A 22,914-nucleotide genomic window follows, 5' to 3' on the forward strand; every position below is an offset into this window, starting at 1 on the left:
GCCCTCACTTAAGATCCTGATTCTGGGGCTGGAGAGATGGCTCAGAGGTTAACAGCACCGTCCGCGCTTCCAAAGGCCCTGAGTTCAATTGCCAGCAGCCACGTGATGGTTCACAGCCATCTATAGTGAGATCCGGTGCTGTCTTCTGGCATGCAGGTGTACATGCAGGCAGAATCCTATATAAATAATAAACAAATAAATAAATCTTAAAAAAAAAAATCCCGAGTCTGGTCTTTTTCCGCTGAGTGCCCTTCTCCACAGCAGATAATGCCATGAATGGTTGCCAGGTACCCAGTTTAGTTGGCAGAACAAAATTTGCTTTCCCCTGCTGTTGTTATTTAGGTTGTTTTCTATTTCTCATTTCTATAAATAAGACTTTTGCACCTAATTTTCTCAGCGATTGGAATTGTGATTTAAAAAAAAAAATAGGAACCTCAAACCAGACACGGCTGTTTATTACATCTGTAATCCCAGCACTCACGAGGATCTCAAGTTCAAGGCCAGCTGCCTATAACATAGAGCAATATCCTGTTTTGAAACCGTGAAATAGAGGAACCTTAGGAGCTGGGAGCCTGCCTCAGTCCTTGCGTCGCTCTGCTCCCTCCTGGGAAACACTAGGCTTGATTTCTGGCACAGAAAACAAAACCAACCAAGAAATCACCCAGCTACGAGGTCGCTTGTAGGTCCTATCGCTCCCTCTTTCCAAGATTCAAGTTAAATCTTCCGGGTGTCTGGAGTATGGTCTGGGACACTCTGCCATGATAGGAGAAGACAGTGACAGGATAAAACGGAAAAGGCGTACGCCCAAGGACATAGCACCCGAAACGCACCGCCCCGGAGACTCTTCCCAGGCCACCGGGGCACTACGCACAGCACCTGTGCGGCATCAGGCACAAAAACAGTAGGTCACGTGCAGAGGCCTTCCCCGAAGACCTGGCCCGGCCATTCTATTGCTCCTGATCTGTGACGAATAAGCAGGAAATGATGAGCGGCGGCTCTTGGCTGTTAGAGGATCACTTGATGACCGAGGAGGCCTAGCCTTCCCTAGGTTTGCTCAGTGCCCTCCTGTGGATTCCAGCTGAGCTGCGCACCCCCTTCAGCAGTATCATTATCACCCTCTTCAGCTGTGGAAACTGCTCACCGCCCTGAGGGATGGTTCGAGGGCCAGCCCGAGGGCCTTGGCTGACAGCTCTTTCAGCTCTCCTTGGCTTGTGTACAACCCTCGGCTGGGTGACTAAGTGTCCAACAGCAGAAGTATTAGAAAAAGTGATTTTTTTTTTCTTTTCCCCAAGACAGGGTTTTTCTGTGTAGCCTTGGTTGTCCTGGACTCGTTCTCTAGACCAGGCTGGCCTCAAACACAGAGACCCCCCCCACCTCTGTCTCCCCGAGTGCTGGGGTTACAGGTACCGTGCCCAGCTTGTGGTTTATTTCTTTTAAAGCATTTAATGTGGCCCATTTGCGTAAGTATCAACCTCATCAGGCCTGGCAACCAGCGTTTTCAGTACAGGCAAAGCCCATGGCACTTGCCTGGGATTCCTTCTTGATTCCCCTTACTCTGGTGATGATGATGTTGTTACTATCTGTTAACAGTTTTTAGCTGGACATATTCAGTAGTCACAGAATGGTGCTGCCCTTACCAGTGGCGTCTGGGCTGAGTTTCTTGGCCTCTTAGTCAAGGAATTGAAATAAAGTAGCAGGGCTGTTTTAATCAAGCTAAACTATAGTACAGGTCAGAAAATCCCCCTTCAGGAGTGCCAGCAGGCCGCATGAGAGAAAGTAGTTAAGGATCCATTATTGTTTGGGGCTTCCTTTTATGAGATTTTAGAGGAGAGGGAGAAGTTTGGCTGCTAAGGGGGCTAGCCTGGGCACCTCTGTTGTGATTAGCCGGCTTGGATTACAGAAGCCCTTGCTCACTGTGCATGTCCCTCCTGTTTTAATAACACACCCCCCCAACTATTCATAGCATGAGATGGCAAATAGGGGACTCATTCGGAAGACAGTTTACCTTATTGCACAGAAACCCAAAACCAGACTAGGTAGGCCAGATGGGCCCATTGCTCATAGGTCCCTGGTGTTGTTTCAGTAGACACAGGATGCTATCAAGGGTTTGCTAAGGGGAGTAACTTATTTGCATTATTTAAGGTAAATACATGAACAGCCCGGTGCAGGTGGGGATCCTAGGTTGTCAACACACTGCTAGCTTTGCTGTTCGTTGTGCATAGTCCAAGCCAAGCAGAGTTCCAGGTGGCTTAACTAGTCCCCACACTTGCCTGTCTCCCTATGATTGTTTTTTTTCATACAATGACTACATCAAGCTATGAACCCGCCTATCACCCCCAACATTTGACATGATGGGAATACTGGATGGTCGGCTTCCCGGTGATGCTGAGACACCAAGTACTCAGCCCTTTGCTTTACCTAGACTGTTAGATATTAGATTGTTCCCTGCTTCTACCCAGGTTGCTGCAAGTGACCGAAGTTCCTCCCTCACAAAGACGGAATGGCACCCCACTGTGTGCATATACCATGTTTTCTCTATCCATCTGTCCTTGGGTGGACACGGGTTGGTTCTATAATTCTGCTCATATGGAAAGACGGGCCACGGTGAATGTGGCCTGCAGACAGACTTGGGCACCTACCTTTGTCCCATTTTTCAGTGAAGCTTCAGAAGTCACTAAGCAGTGACTCCACCTAACCCCACCTGCTCTGAGGTGCTTCTCTTCCCCTCTCCTCCTTCCCCCTCACCTCCTCTGGTCTAGGACATCTGGAGCAGCTGCTCTGAGAAGCACCCTTGTCTATTGGTGTAGCAGCTGAGGAGGCGTGGCTCACATTTCATCAGTCCATCCATCCCAAGATTCACTCCTATATTAGAGAGATTGCTGGTAATGATCAGTTCCCTTTTCACCTTAGGTAGAAAAGAGCTAAGGGTACCTACTGCCTGGCCTGATGAGTTGGATCTCCAGGACCACTGGGGTGAAAGAAGAGATCTAAGAAGACTCCTGAGAAGTTGCCTCTTACCTCCACTCCTGCATATGTCATGCTTGGGCTCACACCTAGGCAAGCAAACAAGAGAAAGAGAGGAGCTAGGGTTTTGTTTAGAGATGGGCTGTGCTGGGTTTAAATTCTCTAACCTCTTGCCTCTTTAAGTAGTAGATAACATGACATAACATGTCCCACCATGCTCAGGCTAAGATTCAATTTATATATATATATATATTATTGTAAAAGAATATATTTGCCAGACATGGTGGTACATGACCTGAATGCCAGCACTCAGGAGGCAGAGGCAGGCAGAACTCTTGAGTTTAAGGCCAGCCTGGTCTACAGTGTGAGTTCCAAGGACCTGTTTCTATCCTGTCCAGGATTAAAAACTATAGCTATCCAGGGAAACACTAACTCAAAAACTAAAAGAAGAGGAGGAGGAGGTAGAGTAGAGGAGGAGAAAGAGGAGGAGGAGGGGGAGGAGAAGGAGGAGGAGGAGGAGAAGGAGGAGAAGGAGGAGGAGGAGGAGGAAGAAGATGAAGAAGAAGAAGAAGAAGAAGAAGAAGAAGAAGAAGAAGAAGAAGAAGAAGAAGAAGAAGAAGAAGAAGAAGAAAAAGTGCATCCTATAAAGGGACAGGTACAGCTCTTCAATTTTCCACTCAGTCCTGTGCTGTCTTCCAGAGGGGTTGAACACAGTGGTTTGCCTGTGCTTTCCAGGCAAATGTGTCTGCTTGTCAACCGTTTCTATGAAATGAACCATGCTGTAGACTCCTTCCCCATGCCTCCTGTTGCTCATTTAGCATTCTTAGCATTTTCTGTTACAAACAAGTCTGCAGTTGCTGAACTAGTATATTTCACATACTGGTTAGTTTAATTGCAGGCGGAATGCCTGGAGATGTAAGGTGATCAGATAATTGATCCCCTAAAGCAAAGCAAATGCAAATTTAGAGGGGCTTCTGGGAGCACAGGTGGAACCTGGGAAAGCAGGTGTGTTTTTACCTAAAAATGGAATTTCTGTTAAGTCAAAATTTTAAGATGCTAAGGTTGCCAAACAGCCTTTTAATCACAGTCAGACCCATTAATAATCCGCCAGCGTAGGAGCGCTCCTGTTTCTGCAGGCTGTCAAAATCCTGAGTGCTGATAATTATCCTTGAACTTCGTCAGACGAATTAGTAAGAAATTACATCTGTTTTCACGCTGCTCTTCTTTAATAATCAATGAGCTCGAACAGTTTTCATTTCTTATTAGCAATTTAAATTCATTTTTGTCTAACTCTTTCACATCTCTTATGTCTGTTTCTTTTGAATTACGTGTTTTGTTTTGCTTTTGAGACAGGGTCTCCTGTAATCCAGACTGGCCTCAAACTTGCTGAGAATGATCTTGAACTCTGAGTAGCTGAGAATGATCTTGAGTAGCTGAGAATGATCTTGAACTCTGATCCTCCTGCCTCCACCTCCCATCTTTTGGATTTTTTTGGTCCTTTCAAATTGATCTATTGGGGGGCTGGAGAGATGGCTCAGAGGTTAAGAACACTGGCTGTTCTTCCAAAGGTGCTGAGTTCAATTCCCAGCAACCACATGGTGGCTCACAACCATCTATACTGAAATCTGGTACCTTCTGGTGCACAGGCACACATGGAGGCAGAATGCTGTATAAATAATAAATAAATAAAAATCTAAAAAAAATGATCTATTGGAGCTCTTTATATAGTAAAGAAATCAGTCCTGGACTACAGAGATGGCTCAGAGGCTGAGAGCAGGAACTGCTCTTGCAAGGCCCTCAGTTGTGTCCCCATCACCTGGGTCCAGCAGCTTTCAGCTCTAACTGCAGCTCTAGGTTGGCCTCCTTCCCATACTCCCTCTCACCCACCCCCACATAATTAAAAATAAATCTTTAGAAAAGGAACTTAGTTCTGTTTCTTTTGATCGTTTGGCTAATATTTTTTTTCACACTGTCCTTTGTATTTGACTTTGAGACATCTTTTTGTTTTATTAAAGCCCTAAGTATGTATGTAGTGTCATCTACATACATACTTATGTAGTGTCATATGTAGTGTCATATGTAGTGTCATATGTAGTGTCTTCTTTTATGTAGTGTCATCTTTTACAGCATTTGTTTTTTTTTGTTTTGTTTTTTTTGTTTGTTTTTTTTAATGGCCAAGATTGGAGAGGAAGAAAAAAACTTCAAGTTTTTTTTTTCTTTATATTTTGTATTTCTTTCTCAAAATAAATTTGTGAGCCTCCTGGCAGTATTTTAAGAAGTGAGGTCAGCTTTATGGATTTCTGCACTGTCTAGTTAGTTTTTCAGCACTGACAACTGATTAGCCATGGCTCAAGTAGGGGTGAAGGCACTGCTCTAGCTCCCACCAACTCTCCGAGTCTTTTCTTTCTTTCTTCCTTGTGTGTGTGTGTGTGTGTGTGTGTGTTTAGGGGGTTAAGAGAATAAAAACTTAATTTTTTATTTTTAAATCTATTTTTAATTTACCCTTTGAAAATGTCATACCTGGATACAGTATGTCTTAATAACACCCCCCACCCCAGGTCTCTCCTTCAACTTTTGCTGAGCCCCTCCCTCCCAGCACAGTTTTGGAGTCCGTGTCTGACCCACCTGTGCCTTCAGTCAGTCTGCTTGGTTCATATCAGGAAATCCTGCTGCGTGAATCCTATACTCTCATAACGTGTTTGATATTTGACAGGTTTATTTGCCCGTCTTAATTTTTTTTTTTTTCCAAATTTTCTGAAACTCTCCCTCTCAACACAGCTGCCACTTGCCCAGGATTGCATTGGGTTTTTATAGTATGCTGGTGTGTGTGTGTGTGTGTGTGTGTGTGTGTGTTATATCTTTGCATCCCTGAGTCTTCCAAGAGCAATCTGTGTCTGCCCGTTTGAGTCAGCGTAAACACAGGGTGGGTGTCCAGAGAGGACACCACAGAGAAAACACACGTGTGTCGCCCACACAGCTGCATAGCCTTCCGCACCTCGTGTGTGCATCTGTGACATCCTGTGACCAGAGCACTTGTGATTTTTATTGGGGACACTGTGGCATGTCCCAAGAGAAATAAAAAGGTTCTTCTGCCTGTAAAGAACGAATACTCATTTCCTGCCTGCTTCCAGATTCCACTTTCTCATCTGTTCGTAGATAAAAAACGCTGGGCTGCAGGCTGGGCGGGTGTTTGTGGTACGGCAGCCGATGGCCCTCTCAGGGGGTCAGGTCCAGCAGCGGGCCCGGCTTTGTCCACCCGTGCCACCGTAAAGGAACATCACAGGCCGGTAGAAACAACAGACATGGACTTCTCTCTTTTTAGTTAATATCTGATAGGCCCAAGTTCAGTGGCTTCAGACTACCAAGCACCTGGAGGGCAAGGACACTGTGTAGTGTCCCAAAGGAGCAAGGTTCAGTGTCTCCTCACGGCTGCCCTCCTGTGCTCTCAAGATGGCGCGTTGTCCCCACGTGCTTCCTGTGAATGAAGCTCTGGCCTCAGGGGGTGCGCCGTGGAAGGGCAGCAAGGGGTGAGTTCTCTCTGAAGTCTCTGTTGCTGGGATCTTAGTCTGTTCACGAGCGCTTAGTCTGTCCCTCACAGGCTGCACGCTTAATACCAGGACAGTGGAGATGCAGGTCCAACATTCAGGTCCTGGCAGACCTGCCAGGGGCAAGCAACACCCCACGTCCATCACTTCTCCTTTTCTTAATGCTACATCTGATCCAAAAAGTCTGTCTTTATGTTCTGTCTTATTCATGGACAATTTTGCTAGGAAAAAAACATATATATATAATTTTTTATATTTATATATATATTAGCTTTATCATTAGTCATGGACCACAGATGTTTGCTTCTTGCTTGACCCCACAGTGCCAGTAAGGAACCAATCAGCCACCTGTCTGATGTGTCTCTCTTTGTTTTATCTTCACTCTTTGTCTTTGCGTGTGTTTGTGTTCTCCTGTGTGTGTGCACACGCTTGTGCATGTAGAGACTTGAACTTGATGCTAGAAGTCTGCCTCAATCCCTCTTCAATTTACTTATTGAGGCGAGGTCTCTTGCTGAACTTGGGCGTATGGATTCTGACTAGTCTAACTAACTAATCAGCCTGCCCTGGGGTCCCCTATCTCTGACTCCCGGGCGCTTGGATTACAGGTATCGCTGGTTCTGTGCATCTAAGCTTGGGTCTTCATGCTTGCATGGCATTAGCCACCAAGCCACCTCCCCAGCCCTGAGTTGTCTTTGCTGAGACAGTGGGCTGCTGGTCAGGACTGTTGCTGAGTCCTACTTGGCTGAATTTGATCCTGTCTCAGCTGACTCGGACCTCAGTCTGTGGGGCGGGAGATTGTCATTACCTTGCAAGGCTCACGCTGTATGTGTTCCGTGGCCCATTATTGCTTCTCTCTTTTTAGTTAATATCTGATAGGCCCAAGTTCAATGGCTTCAGACTACCAAGCACCTGGAGGGCAAGGACACTGTGTAGACCTTGACACTTTGCTCTTGGGGCTGAAACTGAAGACAGGCTGGTCTTCAGCATGTGCTGACAGAGAGGTTAGTTGCATCGTGGGAAGCCTCCAGGTTGGTTTACCTCAGCAGCTCTCCCTGGCACTGCCCTCTGCTTCCAGCAGAGCAGGGACAGCTTGTTTGGGAGGAGGGATGACATGACAGGACAGGTAAGACCCCAAGCAGGAATCGGCTTTGTCACTTCCTAAATTAGTCTGCAGCTGAGGGTTATCAGAACTCTGAGGGTGTCCCTGGCTGGAAAGAGTCAAACCAGGCTCTGCGCTGGTTTGGTCTAAATAACACAAACTCTTGCTTCTTTTTTTTTTCCCTCTTTCTTTTTTTTCTCTTTTTTTGAACCATAAGCAAAGAAATGCTTCCAAGCCCGAGTGCAGGCCAAGAATGACGGCATTGGGCATGTCCCTGTGTGAGCCGTGATCTGATTCCCTGATCACAAGCCAAGGAGAAAAACAGCCAGGGGCCTGCCTTAGAACTGACAGCCTCAACACTGGAAGGAGGTTCCCAGGCTCTTCTAAGTCAAGGAATGGTCCAAAGGCACAAAGAGACTTTATTCCAGGCTCTGTGGACAAATGCTCATAACTCTGGTCCCATTCCTGTCATTGAGTTGGTGTGTGACCTGGCCATGCTGCCTTCTGTACCTCTCTGGGCCTTATTTTCCTCCTCTGTAAAGTATGGATGAGAAGAGAGTGTATTTTACAGGAGCATTTAGAGATAGAAATAAGCACCTAACTGAGATTTAGGTGCACAGTAAGTCTCCAGTGTGTATCCTTTACTGCGGCAGAGGTCCTGTGGCTAATCTCACAGGCTACAGCAGCTGTGGATGGGAGGAGAAGGCAAGGTCTGGATGCCCTTTGCACGTGCAGGAATGATTTAGTGAGGCTGGACAAAACGATCAGCAGATGACACAGCAAATCTCTGCAGAGACCACCCTCAGGATCTCTCTATTCCCAGACAGTCTCAGGGCTTGCCGCAGGGTAGAACACGGAGAGTTGGGGAGCCTGTCGGATCTGAAGGGGGCCTGTCTAATCAGGAACTAACTGTCTAGTGTCACGGCCTGACTCCATGGTCCAGCCTTTCTGGAACCTATTTGGCGCAGGTTCCTGAAAGCACGTGCAGTGGGCCTTCCTTGGTTCTCTTAGTGAGACAGCTAGAACAACTAGAATACACTGGAACACTTTTAAAGCAAGAACACAAATCTCATAAAGCAGCCAGCAATGCCCAGAAGAGTGATAGGAGGTGTGGCCTGAGAAATGTAGGCGGGGCCCTGGGTAGGTGTCCCTACCCGAGAAATGGTAAGTGATCTTGAATTTCCTCTCAAGGGAGGTGCCTGTGTTGTAAAGCAGCTCAAGCTTAGTTGCTGCCGGCTCTACAGGTGGTGAAGTTCTAGGTCAATAGGTCAATACAAACAGGAGCCAAGGACTAGAGACTCAGAGTGAGGTTTACGGGAGGGCAGCCGTGAGGAGATAAGCCATAAGTCCTCCGCAATGATGAGGTCCTGGGATCCCTCCAGCTGATGGCAGACCCTCATGGTTAGTTGTCCGTGGAGAGCCACAGCGGCGGGTCTCTGGGGCACACTAGAACCCTGTGGCTGGCTTCAGTGTCCTGAGGTTTGTGTCCCGGCCCAAAGACTGACTTAAAGTGGCTTTCAGTACAGCCTGGGCATCGGGCTTTGTAAACCTTCCTGGGGCTTCTGTGGTGACATTGAGGTTCAGAGTCACTGGTAAAAGATGGCAGGAGAGGTAATTAACAACAGTGATTATTATTACAACCTACATGCCAGGCCCTGCGCCAAATGCACTATGCATTCATTTCCTTTAATCCCCAGAATTCCCATTTTCCAGGTGAAGAAGAACCCTTGGGTAAGGTAAGTTACCGCCAAGGTCAGAGAGCAGCAGGAGCTGGCATGCCATGCCAGAGCCATCAGATCCTAGAGAGCAGATTGGCCGCCACCGTACTTATCGCTTCCGAGGCAATGCAGAGTAGAAGATGGGACCACATCTGGGCCAGGTCAGCCTGAGACTCCTGGTCCTGTGCCAACAAGGCATCTTATCTGGTTGGATGAGAGTAGCGGCAGATGTCCGAGAAGCCCTGGGGGACCTTGTCCCAAGCCTCGAGCAATGACATGTTGAAGGATGGAATCGCTCAGCAGTTCTGGTAATGAATGGCAGTCTTTCTTCTTGGGTTAGAGCATCAGATGGGATTTTCCTCTCGGGGTCATGGAAGAGAGTGGGAATCGCATTTTGTTCACCAGGTGTTTTTGGTTTAAAGCAGACTCAGGAGGGGAAAAAAAAGGAAAAAGAAAAAAAAAAAACAGAAAAAACAAAACAGGAGTCATCCATAAAATAGGGCCACAACCTTTTAATATGTAGTTTCATTGAAATTTAGACCCAGCGGGTAGCTGTTTTACTGGTAGTAAAAGCAAACCGGGCAGCAATTGTTTAAAAGGGGCTGGAGTTGTTTACATTTAAAATGTGGAGGTCTGTGTATGTTTAAAGGGAAAGTTTACCAGGCTTATGGGGGGTGCGGCTGAACTGTTTTTGATGAAAATGACATGGAAAATATTTCCTTCTTATTTTAAACCTCCCCTTTGCTCTTTGTTTCCTAATTTTAGCAGCAGGGAGCAATAAGCAAATCTTGATGGGAAAAGACCGAGGCAAGTGAGGCAAGTCTCAAAGTTTAATCCAAGTAAGGGACGGAGCGAAAGCTCTCCAAGAAGAGGGACTCTTCTCGCTCGCTTCGCTTCGGCGAAGCTACTCTTTCAACTTAAGCGGTTTCATGTGATTGACCTGATTGAGCGAGGAAGTGCCGGGCTTGGCATCCCATAAAAGGACAAATTCCGAAGAAAGGGGTGGTTGCTTACACTTCTGCCAGGGGCTCGGGGGCAAGGAGAAGCTCATGAGGCCATCCCTCAGCAGGGCCCAGCCTCCGTTCCTCACCATGGCAACACAAAGGAGCTTCTAGTGTGGTCCACATGGAAGCTCCATCTTGAGAGCTGAACACTGCCCTAACTGCGAGGGGATGCCGGGAATGCCTCACCTAGACCTGGACTCCAGCCACTGGCCTAAAGGACCAGAAACCAGCCTGATATCTCAGGATGGACAGCTGCCTTGCTGGGTCTCATTTTCCTTTGCTGGGTTTTGGGTTTTACCGTTTTTGTTGTTGTTTTGTTTTGTTTGAGATTGTTTTTCTGTTCATTGAAAGGACTGAAGGATTGAAGGGCTGATATCCATGAACTTTCGGTAACTAGAACAGGACAACCAACTCAAACTAGCTAGAGAGAGGGGTGGGAACGAAAAAGAATGAATATGCTAAAGAGCTCATCATATAGAAAGTCTCAAGGAAGATTCTGATTGGTCTAGATTGAATCAAATGACCATTCTTGAACCAATTACTGTGCTAATTTATGTACAGAGGAGTGAAATAACAAGATTGGCCTAATCCAAACTCATGTGCTTGTTCTTGGGGTATTGGGACAGGAAAATGGGGAAGAAAACCCAAAGGCAGTCATAGCTACCCTGGATTTCAAGTGTTGTGTTTCTCAAAATGGTGAGATGCTAGAAAGATGAGATAATTATCATTCCTCACTCATTTAAAAAATATTTTATTGTTTTACATGTATGGATGTTTTGCCTGTATGTTGGTGCCCACAGAGGCCAGAAGAGAGCATTAGATCCTTTAATTGGGGTAACAGACAGTTATGAGTGGCCGTGTGGGTGCTAGGAATTGAACTCAGATCCTCTGGAAAAGCAGCCAGTGCTATTAACCACTGAACCACTTCTCCAGCCCACTCATTTGTTCTTTAGCCATTGTTTTTAAAGAGCCCATATCACTCAGGCACCACTGTGGACTGTAGGTCCCAGCATTAAACAAAACAGTCAGTCAATCCCTGCTTTGACGAAACTTGTACCCTCGTAGCAGAAAGTGGCCAAGAAGATTAAGATATAAAACACATACTGACTTCCAGGTGGCAGTGAGCGACGTAGGAAAAGGAAGGTAGGTTGGGGGTGGCCTCACAGTTTTACACAGGGTGGATGGAGGCTCAGGGAGGATGGGACAGTCCTGCAAGAGGTCAAAGAGCAGGGCTCGCAGACTGGGAGAAGAGCTACCTGAAAGAGCAGGCAGGAGCCTGTGCTGCTGAAGTGGAAGCAACAGGAAAGGCTGAGTCCAGTGAGGGACAGGACATCCGCTTCCCCGTGCTCTGAGGTGTGGAAGAATCGGACTTGTTTGCTGTTGTTTCCTCCCTGGTTGGTTACACCAGCCTCAAAGAAATTTTTATCTTATGTGTATGAGCGTTTTCACTGCCTGTATGCCTTGGTGCCACATAGATGCCTGGTGCCTGTGGAGGCTGGAAGAGGCCGTTTGGATCCCCTGGAAGTGGAGTTACAGGGGCCATAAGTTGTCACATGGGGGCTGGGAAGGTTCTACTAATGGGGGGGGCAATATTTAGATATTTATTTGATCACTCGGTTACTCATTCATTCCTTTATTCGGCGAACACGTGCTGAGGAAGTACCGTGTGTCAGATGTAAGAACTCACAGATGAGCAGCACTTTTTTTTTTATTTTTTTTTAAATAGGGTTTCTCTGTGTAGCCCTGGCTGTCCTGAAACTCATCCTGTAGACCAGGCTGGCCTTGAACTCAGTGATCCTCCTGCCTCTGCCTCCGAGTGCTGGGATCACCAGTGCTGCCACCACCACTTGGCAATGAGCAGAATTTTTTAAAAAAAAATAAGTATTTTTTTAATTTATGTTTTGAGAATTTCATACATGTATTCAATGTGTTTTGATCTTATTCCCCCTTTCACCTCCCCCTGGCTCTCCACCATACCTCCTCCCAACTTTACGTCCTCTTAAACAAAAATAATTCATTGAGTCCAGTCAGTGCTGCCGTACGCATGGTGTGGGCTGTCCAAGGCAACACTGGTAACCTGTGGCCACACCCTCGAAGAAGAACGGCCCTCCCTCCTTCAGTACCTGCCACCTGTCCGTAGATCTGCAACTATGGGTGGGGCCTCACAAGCCCCTTCCCATCCATGAACCACCTCACTTTAGTAGAAGATCACAAATGTCAGTGTCGAGTGACAGGTGCCTAGCCTGACCTAACGATTCCACACACAGCACAGCAGTAGCTTCACCAGCTCTGAGAAAAGCCCCATGCCCGGGATCTGCATGTCCCATGAGAGGATAGCTGCTGATGGCCAGATGACACATTTCCCCCTTACCCCTGCCATGCTGAAGAAGCCAAGTGGGTGGAGATAGGGTCGTCACTGCGTCCCCTGTACAAGGGAGGAGGAGGGAAACGGTGTCTGTGGTCACTGCCCGGCTGGCTTGGGTTGGGGTGAGGTTCTGTGGCCACGTCCCCAGCTGCTCTGCTATAAATCCTCGCCTTTCAGTGGGAGTTTCTTCTTCATGACCCTTCTTAGCCACGCCCGTCACGAGCTGAGCAAGAAAAGAACCAGATGCCTATGAGGTCCCTCTTCTGGGGCTGCCCTGCTGTGTGTCTCTTTGCTTTTGTTATTTTCTTTAACTAATAAGTTGTTATTATAGGTGTATTTGTTCTCCTTCCACTTTCACCTGTTCCAGGGGTCAAACTCAGATTGTCAGGCTTGGTGACAAATGCCTTTAAGCATCTGAGCCATCCTGCTGGCTGAAAGCTTTCTCTAAGATTATTATCATTATTTGTGTATGTTTGGGCAAGCTGCATGTGCAAATGTGTGTGTGTGTGTGTGTGTGTGTGTGTTTGTGTGTGTGCATGCTGGAGGATAACTTTTGAGACAGCGTCTCTCATTGGTCTGAAGCTCTTGAGTTAGGTTAGACTATTCAGTGAGCCCTCGCGATTCTCCTGTCTGCTTCCCTAGCAGTAGAATTACGAGGATGCACAGCCACACCCAGCTCTTTACAGAGGTGCTGTGGACTGGACTCAGGTCCTTGGTGTTTGCAGAGCAAGCACATTACCAAGTGGGCTATCTCCCCCACCCCTGGCTCCTGGCTCTTTCTATTTCTATATTCCAGATTCCCACAGTACTTGCTGTGCTAGTGATAAAACGGTAGCACAGCATTTGAGAAGTCCAAGGCAGAGGTCTAAATTAAACTACAGAACATAGGAGTGGTACCAAGTTGACCCTGAACTTGTAGCTTGCCAGACAAAGATGGAAGTGCCTGTCTGGGCTACAGGGAGCACAGAGAAGGGTGTGGAGTGTGAAGAGAGCAGAGACATATTGAGATGCAATTTTAGAGGGACAGAACATTGAAAAGGCTTGAAGGCCTCAAGATCAAAGCTGAAAGTAGGAGAGCTACAAGGACATGAGTTATGGTCTGGGCTGATAAGCTAGGAGTTACTTGGGTGGTATCCAGATGCCAGCCAGGGAGGGTCTGAGGAAAAGGAAGTGAGGCCCTGCAGGGATCATGTCGTTACCACAAGGCACACCCTACCTCCCTCAGTCTCCCCTTGGTTGGTTCAGGGACAATTTGATGTTTCAGCTACGCCCCGAGGGACGGCCGGACCCATGTGAAAAGAGAGCAGAGACTGCTGAGAGGGAGTGGGCCTGTGTGCCCAGGCCTCCTCCTTGGCAAACTGTCTCTCAGGAGGAGGGTCTCATCTCAGACTCTGACCCGTATGGAGTTGGACTGGGTTGCACAGGCGTTCTGGGTCATATAAGGAAACTGCAGACTTCTCTCAAGATCGCATTGAGACTAACTTGGATCTGAGGGCTTTAGCCTAGTGGGATTTTCTTCCAGAGCACCCTCTGAGGTCTGCAGGAGGCTTTGGGTCAGATAGGGGAAGGCACCTGTCAAGAAGCCATCTCAGAAGTCTCCTTCACACTTCTGGGTACGTGGCGGGTGCTGGGGGAATGAGGGTGTGGATGAGTGGGTTCACACATTCATAGACGTAAGCCCGAGTGATCCTTAGGCCTCGAACCCTTGGGAGGGGTGCCGGGCAGGTGCATGGCTCTCCGTCAGTGTTGAATGAGCAGAGGATGAGCACGGGGTCAGAGGTTTCCTAAGGTCACAGAGTGGCCAAAAGTCCTGAATAAATAAGCATGGTTGTTTCCGCCAGTCAACTTTCAGGATAATGAGGTGATATACACTCCCTATGGGAGTTTGAAAAACTCTTCCCGCTACGGTTTTTCTTTAATTTTAGCTCCTCAGCTGTGAGCTAGTGGCTTCTTTCCGTTGCCCTGACACAGAGCTGGGGGGAAGGGAGGGGCCAGCATTAGTAGCGTCACTGTCCTAGGTGGGAAGGACATAGCGTCACGGCTTTTTCACTTTTATCCTCAGAGCTGGTGGGAGGAGGGAACCGTCTGGATTTTTCTAGCAACTCAGGGCTCAACCTGGATCATCCTCTTTCCCTCTCTCCCTCCTTCCCTCCTCCTCTCTTGACTGAAGTGGATTTTGAGCCCACAGGGGCTGCTGCCACTTGTGTTCATTTCCTGGCATGGCGCTGACTCAGAATATTAGACTGTCGTGGCCACAGCTGTGTCACCTCTGAGCATATACCCTAAGAAGCTTACCCTGGCAAACATACATTTCCCGGAGAAAACAAGATTTCCCACTCCAGATCTGCCCTCGGACCCCAAGGCTCTGGCCCGGCCCACAGGACAACAGGCCCCTGGAGGAGGTGGCAGTGGTTAGGAGCCTCCAGATCCTTTAGCAGTCCTTCAAGGGAGGGGGGACCAAGCTCTCCAGGAGCATGGATACCCCAGGGTCACTCCACGGAGCGGTCTCCCTTTCCACAGGTCCCATTGCTATGCCAGGACCATGCTTTTAGAACGAGGCATGTGATAGAGTCCTCATTCTTGGGATCTGTGAGTGGACAGTTGGTTCTTGCTGTCTTTATTGTTCCCACCCTCAGCTCAGGGCTGTTGGTTGGTCTGAAGAATTGGAGTCGGGATGCAGGCACAGTTGACAGTATGTCATAGCCTTCATGGCCCACAGTTTGGGTCAAATAATGAGATGTCAGGATGCATGTGTCCATCCATTCGTCTCTGACGTGTCTCCCCTGTATCTCTCCAGGGACTCTGGTTGCACAGGGTAGGGTGTGGCTAAGGAGTGTGGGGCTGGTGAACGGGTTATCCCTCTCTCCCCAGCACTTAGCTCCAGTGGGTAGAGTGCATCAGACATGGGGCCACTGAAGCAGAAATTGGACAGAAGTCCCAGAGAAGCTCCAGCACAGTAGTAATACATTTGGTCCTGTGCTTTAACCTGAGAGCTGGTTTGTCCTCGGTGTAAACTCTCTGCAGCATCTTGTCCAAGCCCAGGCTCTTATCCACAGGCAGCCTGCATGAGGCAGGATCACCCAGAGCCAGGATCAAGAGCACTCTTAGTAGACTACCCATCTGCAGAGTGCCTCCTCTAGCTTCTAGTCTCTTTGAGACACCTCATCCCAGGTGACTGATTTTCTCCAGGAAACACCCTCTCCATCCCCAGTAGAGAGCATTAACTTTAGCGTTTGTTATGGCCGGCTTTGGTGCTAGGGAGATCAGCCAATAACTTGCCTGCCACCTAAAGCCTGAGGACCTTAGATCAGATCCCCAGAACCTATGTAATCCCAGTGCTCAGGGAGGCAGGGGCAGGCGGATCTCTGTGAGTTCGAGGCCAGCCTGGTCTACAGAGTGAGTCCAGGACAGCCAAGGCTACACAGAGAAACCCTGTCTCAAAGAAAAAAAATAATAATAATAAATAAAAATAAATAAATAATACAAATTAAATACCCCCAGGACAGGGGAAGCAGAGACAGGCTGGAGCTCATTGGCCAACCAATAAAGCCAAATCAGTGACCTTCAGATCCAGTGTCTCAAAAAATACCCAGCATTGACTTCTGGACTCTACATCCGTGTGCAATTGTATCCAGGTACCTCCACACACCTGTGCACACATGCGCAGATGGCTACTTTGAATCCAGTTCTCTCAGGGGAGGGGTGTGGATGAGAGGACCCGGCTGGCATGCTCTTACCATGTACTCCGTGTATCTTTCCCCATTTCCTACCAGTGGACCCCTCCTGCCCGGGCCCTCTCTGATGCTGACCTTTGTCTCAGGTGACAGGAACACCCTCAAAAGGCTTTGATGAGAAGGCATACCTGTCAGCCAAGCAGCTGAAGCCTGGAGAGGACCCTTACAGACAACATGCCTTCAACCAGCTGGAGAGTGACAAACTGAGCCCAGACCGACCCATCCGGGACACACGCCATTACAGGTAGAGAGCATCCATTGTGTGGACAGGAAAGGAAAGCTGAGAAATGACCAGTGTTGTTTGGCTTGGTTTCTGTTGTTCCTGTGCGTTCTATTGTTTTATTACATTCGTTTATTTTAGTCGAGTGTGTGAGTATGTGAACATGCACACATGAGAATGTGTATTTTACAAATAAGGAAGAAGCCTCCGATCTTCATCTGGTGACTTAGACATTCGATAGCCCTCACTCAGCTCTATCCTGTCCTCTATCTGTCTTTTTTTTTCTTTTGGTGTTTTGAGACAGTTTCTTTGGGTAACCTTGGCTGTCCTAGAACTAGCTCTGTACATCAGGCTGGGCTCCAGCCTTGCCTCTGCCTCCCAAGTGCTGGGATTAAAAGATGTGAGCCCCCACCATCCACCTGTGTTTCAGTGGAAAGGTCAAAGAAGCCCCCAGCTGGAGGCTGCAGGGCCCCTCAGTCCCTTGTTCAGACATCCCAGCAAGAATAGCTTGCCAGGAGACCTCAAGAAAGTCCAGGTGGGTGAGCCACACAGCTGAAGTGAGACCTCCAGCCCTGCCCCCTAAGAATAGTAAATGGCTGTGGCCCCTTGACATCCCTTTTTTGTCTCCTCCTGGCTCCAGCAGCTCCTGTAAATGCAGCCCAGTTTTGCTCCTCATTCTTCTCATATGGGACACGGGCAAGGTCCTAGATCAGGCCTTCCACCGGTCCCAGCTCCGGGTGACCGGACACAGGCAAGTCAGCAACTCTTTTCCTGGGTTCAGTCCCGTGTGCCCTATCTGGAGAATGTGTTGCCACCCCTTTTCACTTCTTGCCAACCCCTTCAGAAACATTCTTCTCCTACAAAACCTCTTGCCCACCTATCCTTCAGTCAACATGTGATGTTCCTGCGTCCTCCTTTCCTTCTTTTCTTTTTCTTGGTGTGTGTGTGTGTGTGTGTGTGTGTGTGTGTATGTGTGTGTCGGGGAGCGTGTGCAAGACCAGGTTTTACAATGTAGCACAAGCTGGCCTGGAATTCACTATATGTACCCTAGGCTAGCCCTGAACTTTTGATTCTCCCCTACCTCAGCTCTCAAGTGCTGAGATTACTGGTGTTAGCAGACATATGTGTAAGCCCTTTGTCAGTCCACGTGGGCCAACTCCTTCTCTCCCCACTGCAAGCAATGGTAGGTGCCTGTCCTGCTCTTCAAGGCCTTTGGCGGACAGCCCTAGTCCTGGCTAACCTAGTCCTCAGGAACTACGGGGATCTATGTCCATATGTAACTGAGGGCTCAGCCTGGCTCATCTCTGCCCATCTTCCCACTTCACCCCGCCTCAGCCCCCTCAGGTATCCACTGAGAAGCTTAAGCGGGGATGGTGCTGGGGCCATGTGCATATCCAGGGCAGTAGGGGATCGATGAGGTGCCACACGCTGCTGCTAGGTCCTCTCAGAGGGCTGAGGTGGGTCAGGAAGTGTGTGTGTACCTGCGCACTAGTGCAGAGGGAGAGAAGGAGGCGCTGGCCTGGTAGAACCAGTGCGCTGGTGCAGGCCTTGCCTTCCCAGGGCACAGCTTCTGCTAGACAGCATGCTGCAGGCCAGCTCCTGGTCCTGGCCTCCGCCTAGCATGCTGTTGTCGACGGAAGCAACATAAGGCGGACCTGTTAGGCTCATGAGGAAACCTCTGCAGACATAGTCTTGGGATGGCCTCTCGGACAACTCCTGGCTCCTGGGGATCCGGTAGCCCTACCTGCCTTCTAAGTCTCAGAAGAATGTGGGTGTTCAAGTCTGCCCTCCAGACAAGTGCGGGAGGTTTGTCTCCTTCAAGGAGAGAAAGACTCATTATCTAGTTTCCCTCCTTCGACCTATGGTGGTTAGAGGACAAGTACAGAGAACTGGGGCACTGGAGGTCTGTGTTCCAAGGCTAGGCAGCGGGAAGAGGCTGCTTTTCAGACAGCCAAGCTCAGGCCAGTCCCCAGATCCCTGCCCCTTGGGGAGCAGGCGCTTGGAAGCTTGGCTTCTGGGAGTAGAAGAAAGCCCCTCCCCCACTGCCCCCTCAAGGAGAAATATTTGAAAGCTTCTCAGGATTTCTCCCCGGGGTCTTATGCTAGTGGGACTCCCTGCCTGCCTGACCCGGCCTCTCTGCCAGGCAGGAGATGGGAATTCAGGCTGCAAGCTGCTGTCAGTGGAGTGAACGCGGTAATGAAAAAAATAGTCATTGCTGGAGTAGTCTGGAGCGATTGTAATAAAGAGCATCGCTTAGGAAAACCAGCGGAGGCGGCTGCCTTCCAGCGGTTTGCAGCCCCGGAATGAATGCATTCACAGAAGCGATAGTGAGGAAGGCCGACAGGAATGAAGGTTTTAATCCCTCTTGCTGAGGAGAGAGACAGTCAGGGGTCCCAAAGTAGGAGACTGTAGGTGGGGGGAGCCTAGGGCTGTGGAGGAGGGAACAGCAGCAGGGGCTGCCCTTGGTGTCTTCTGGGAAGCAGCTATCCTGCATCCCCCACCACCACCCCACCACCTCCCCGCCTGATGGCTCTTGCAGGGCTGTTGGCGCGGCAGAGAGTGGGAGGGAAGTCCCTCCACTCCCACTCCCACCCTGCAGGCAGAGTGGGAGGAATTTCTGGCCAGATCCTACCAGAGCTGGGAGACAGGGAGGAAAAGGCATCAGGGTGTGAGAAGGCAAAAGGAAGGTCGTTTTCTCTCTCACCCAACCACTTGTCCCACTGGTATGCCCCAGCAGTAGCATTGCTGTTTGGCTCCTGGCTGTATCCTGAAGCCTATACACAGACCCTAAACCTCCCAGAAGGCAGTGCATATGTGCTCTGGCACTTTCGGCCTTTGGCAAGGAACCCCCAGGCTTAGGACAATTCGTCAATCTGCTGCTTCCTTCCTGGACCCCAGGCCGGGCAGCATGTGGGCGTTGTGGGATGGAACATCACATTATGAGAGGTTGCTGTATCCTCGCTTCGAGGGTACCGTCTGCCTCAAAGAGCTGTCCCAGGGCACAGCAAAGTGGATATAGAAAAGCATGGCTGTGATCCCAGCACTCGGGGAGGCAGAGGCAGGCTGATCTCTGTGAGTTTGAGGCCAGCTTGGTCTACAAAGTGAGTCCAGGACAGCCAAAGCCACACAGAGAAACCCTGTCTCTAAAAAGAAAAGAAAAGCACAGTGCCGGCCAAGCACACCCCCACTGCTCACCTCTGACTCCCCGTCCTCCTCTCAGTTGCCCATCCTTGTCCTATTCCTTGGACCTGCCAGCCACCAGCGTCATCATCACCTTCCACAATGAGGCTCGCTCCACACTCCTGCGCACAGTGAAGAGGTAAGCCCTTCCTCCCGTGGCCTATCATCTCGGTGACTCTGTCCCCTGAGGTCTCAGGTGGCCTGTGGGGTTTCTGACTAGAGAGGACCTTGATGTAGGGATAGTGTGCAGACAATGGGGAAACCAGTGAGCATTGGCAGGGTCAAGTCTTGTCCTTCTGAGAAGCTAGACTAGTCGAGTATTCTAGAAGACCGAAGAAGTCAAAAGCCGTCAAACCCAAGGTCAAAGGAGGGCAGACATGCAGCCCACTCTTGAGTAGAGGGAGATAGGGAGCGATCCACACAGCAGTTGCCTGTCAGTAAGTCAGAGATACGCGCCCCTCCTGCCTTCATTCCATTACAAATGGGACTGGGAAAGGAAAGCCCAGGGACATGTTTGGCTTGGGTACCCTTTCCCAGAGAAAGACAGGCACCCCTCCCAACCTCGGCGGGTGTGGGGGAGAGTAGCAGGAACCTCTGTGGCAAGAGAGGCTTTGACGGGTGGGTAAGAAAGGCTGACTGCAGGCTCACTTTCTGTCCCCACTGCCGCTCCAGCGTTCTGAACCGGACTCCTGCCAGCTTGATCCAGGAGATCATCCTAGTGGATGACTTCAGTTCAGATCGTAAGTACGCATCTTCCTCCATGTCCCACTCTGACCGTTCCCCCAAGCCCCGAGATGAGCTCTCTGCAGCCATCCTGGCCTTCATATACTAGCCTCTGTCAAGTGGGGAATCTTTGGTCTTTTCTGGGATCCTTCCCTATCCTGGCTTGGAGGTTAAGAGCACAGGCTATTCCTCCAAAGGTCCTGAGTTCAATTCCTAACAATCATAATGAGATCTGGTGCCCTCTTCTGCTGTGCAGGCGTACGTGTGGGCAGGATAGTCTAGTAATATAAATAATAAATAAATTAAAAACAAGCAAAAAAAAAAAAAAAACTGAACAAGAAGTTGCCTACCACTGATGTTCCAAAGCACTGAGCTGCCCAAACTCGCCTCTGACTTCCCGTCCTTTTCTCAGTTGCCAGTCCTTGTCCTATGCCTCAGACCTCCAGCCACTAGTGTCATCATGGCCTTCCACAACGAGGAGGAGATGCCTCAGTAGATAAAGTGCCTGTGTTCATGCATGGAGACCTGGGTTTAGATATCCAGCAGCCATGGAAAAAGTGCTGGGGGAGTGAGGCGGGTGGACAGTGGGTGCCTCACTGGCCAGGCCATCTTACCAAAACTGTGAGCTCTACGTGCAGAGAGAGCCTGTCTCAGAAAATAAGGCAAAGAGGTAAAGGATAAAGAGAAAGACACCTGCGGTTGACCTCTGGCCTCCATGCCTATAGACACAGGCAAGCACACTCGCAGACACACACACACACACACACACACACACACACACACACACACACCAATATCCACAGCATCTTTCATACTTACAACTGACATAGAATAGTCCCTTTAAATACGGCAGGTGCTCTCTGGTGCCCCCTAGGCTAGAGTTGGGTTCATAGGCACTGGTGTTCCTCCCCTGACCCAGGAGTGGGGACAGGGCTATCCTTCAGCCATGACAGCCAGTAAGCTCTGATGCCCACATCTGAATTGAGCTTGCCTTCCTCCCCTTTGCCCTCAGCTGAAGACTGTCTGCTTCTGACCAGGATTCCCAAGGTCAAGTGCCTGCGCAATGACAAGCGGGAAGGTGAGTGCTGCATCTGTCCCTACCTTGGATCTGTGGCGTGTGACCCTCTCACCTCCCCACTCCAGCCAGGTACTGCCTGCCTGCCTTGCTGTGTCTTCTGAGAAGTGGGACAGTGCCGGCACTCTTCTGCCTCACGAGGCTGCTCTAAGGATGAACAAGAGCCTTGTGATGGAAGGCCCCTCGAAAAACCAAAGGGAAGGAGAAAGGTGTGGCCAATCAAGGGGTGTTTTTGGAACATCAGTGATAGCACAGTATAGTGTCCAGCCATGTCGGGGACACAAGAGAAGTCCCAAACACAGTTCCGGTCCTAGGAATCTGTACCCAAGGGGGTCAGAATGACCCTCACCACAGGCAGATTAATGGTTCTGTGAAGAGTGTGAAGATGGAGGAGAGGGGATGGGGTGAGCAGGAAGGACTTCTCTGGAGGAGTGGGCCTCAGTTGGGGGTGGGAGTAGCAGGCACCTCGTGACTCAGGTGATGGAGAGCAAGGGAGGGTATGGCAGCCCGAGCCCACTGCAGTCAAAGGCAGGAGCTGACAGGTGGACATTGGTGCTAGCGGCTCCTCTTCCCTAGAGGGCTGTGGCAGACATTGATTGGCTCTGCTGACATTCTCATACTTGGTCCTATCAGCCATTGCTCCCATTCTGCCCACAGAGAACGGAGGTATCAGGAGGTTCTGTAAGTTTCCAAAGGTAGCAAATAGAGGAGCCAGGACTCCAGCCTGAGAGACAGACTCAGAGGCCAGTTTTTCAGTCCCTCTCTGTGCAGTCTTCCTTCCTGCGATAATCCAGGCCTGGCCAGCAGGGGCAGCAGACTGGTGGGGCTTGAGATGAAGGCAGACCCCGAAAGGCAGAAGCAGGGAGCCACAGAAGGCTTTAGAGTGAGAGAAATATGTGACATTATATAATATATTATATAATATTACATGTATATTATGTAATATTACATATGATATTATATAATATAGATATTATATAAGAAAGGCCGTTTAAGCCTAGGAGACATGAGGATATTGGTGAATGAAATCTTCACACAGTCATGGAAGAGGCCGAAGGGAAATGTCTCTCCAGCCTCTGTACAGCAGGGCCTGTCAGGCTTGGGAATGTATCATCCTCGGGTTTTGCCAACATGGATGAAAAGTTATGGCCACATGCTTTCCCCATACCTTTAAGAAGAAAGGTAAGACTTAGGCCCCTTCCTTCCCACACCTCACAAGACACAGTGGTTGCTCTGGCCTAGGCAGAACCGTCTGGGCCTCTGACTCCTGACAGACAGGTTTCCCCC

The 22,914-nt window shown here is 49.3% G+C and overlaps 1 protein-coding gene across 3 annotated transcripts in view; it reads left to right on the plus strand.

Annotated features, from left to right (window-relative positions):
• Nucleotides 1-22,914, plus strand: part of Galnt16 (polypeptide N-acetylgalactosaminyltransferase 16) — an 82,039-nt gene that overhangs the window by 34,336 nt on the left and 24,789 nt on the right. For 2 of the 3 annotated variants that reach the window (XM_060387775.1, XM_021633518.2), the window contains 4 exons: nucleotides 16,516-16,673; nucleotides 19,870-19,968; nucleotides 20,502-20,569; nucleotides 21,565-21,630. In XM_060387775.1, coding sequence (XP_060243758.1) covers nucleotides 16,516-16,673; nucleotides 19,870-19,968; nucleotides 20,502-20,569; nucleotides 21,565-21,630 — 391 coding nt within the window. The remainder of the gene's footprint in view (nucleotides 1-16,515; nucleotides 16,674-19,869; nucleotides 19,969-20,501; nucleotides 20,570-21,564; nucleotides 21,631-22,914) is intronic. The other variant, XM_060387776.1, reaches the window with a different exon arrangement.

The sequence above is a fragment of the Meriones unguiculatus genome, chromosome 7, assembly GCF_030254825.1.
Source record: "Meriones unguiculatus strain TT.TT164.6M chromosome 7, Bangor_MerUng_6.1, whole genome shotgun sequence".
NCBI lineage: Eukaryota > Metazoa > Chordata > Mammalia > Rodentia > Muridae > Meriones > Meriones unguiculatus.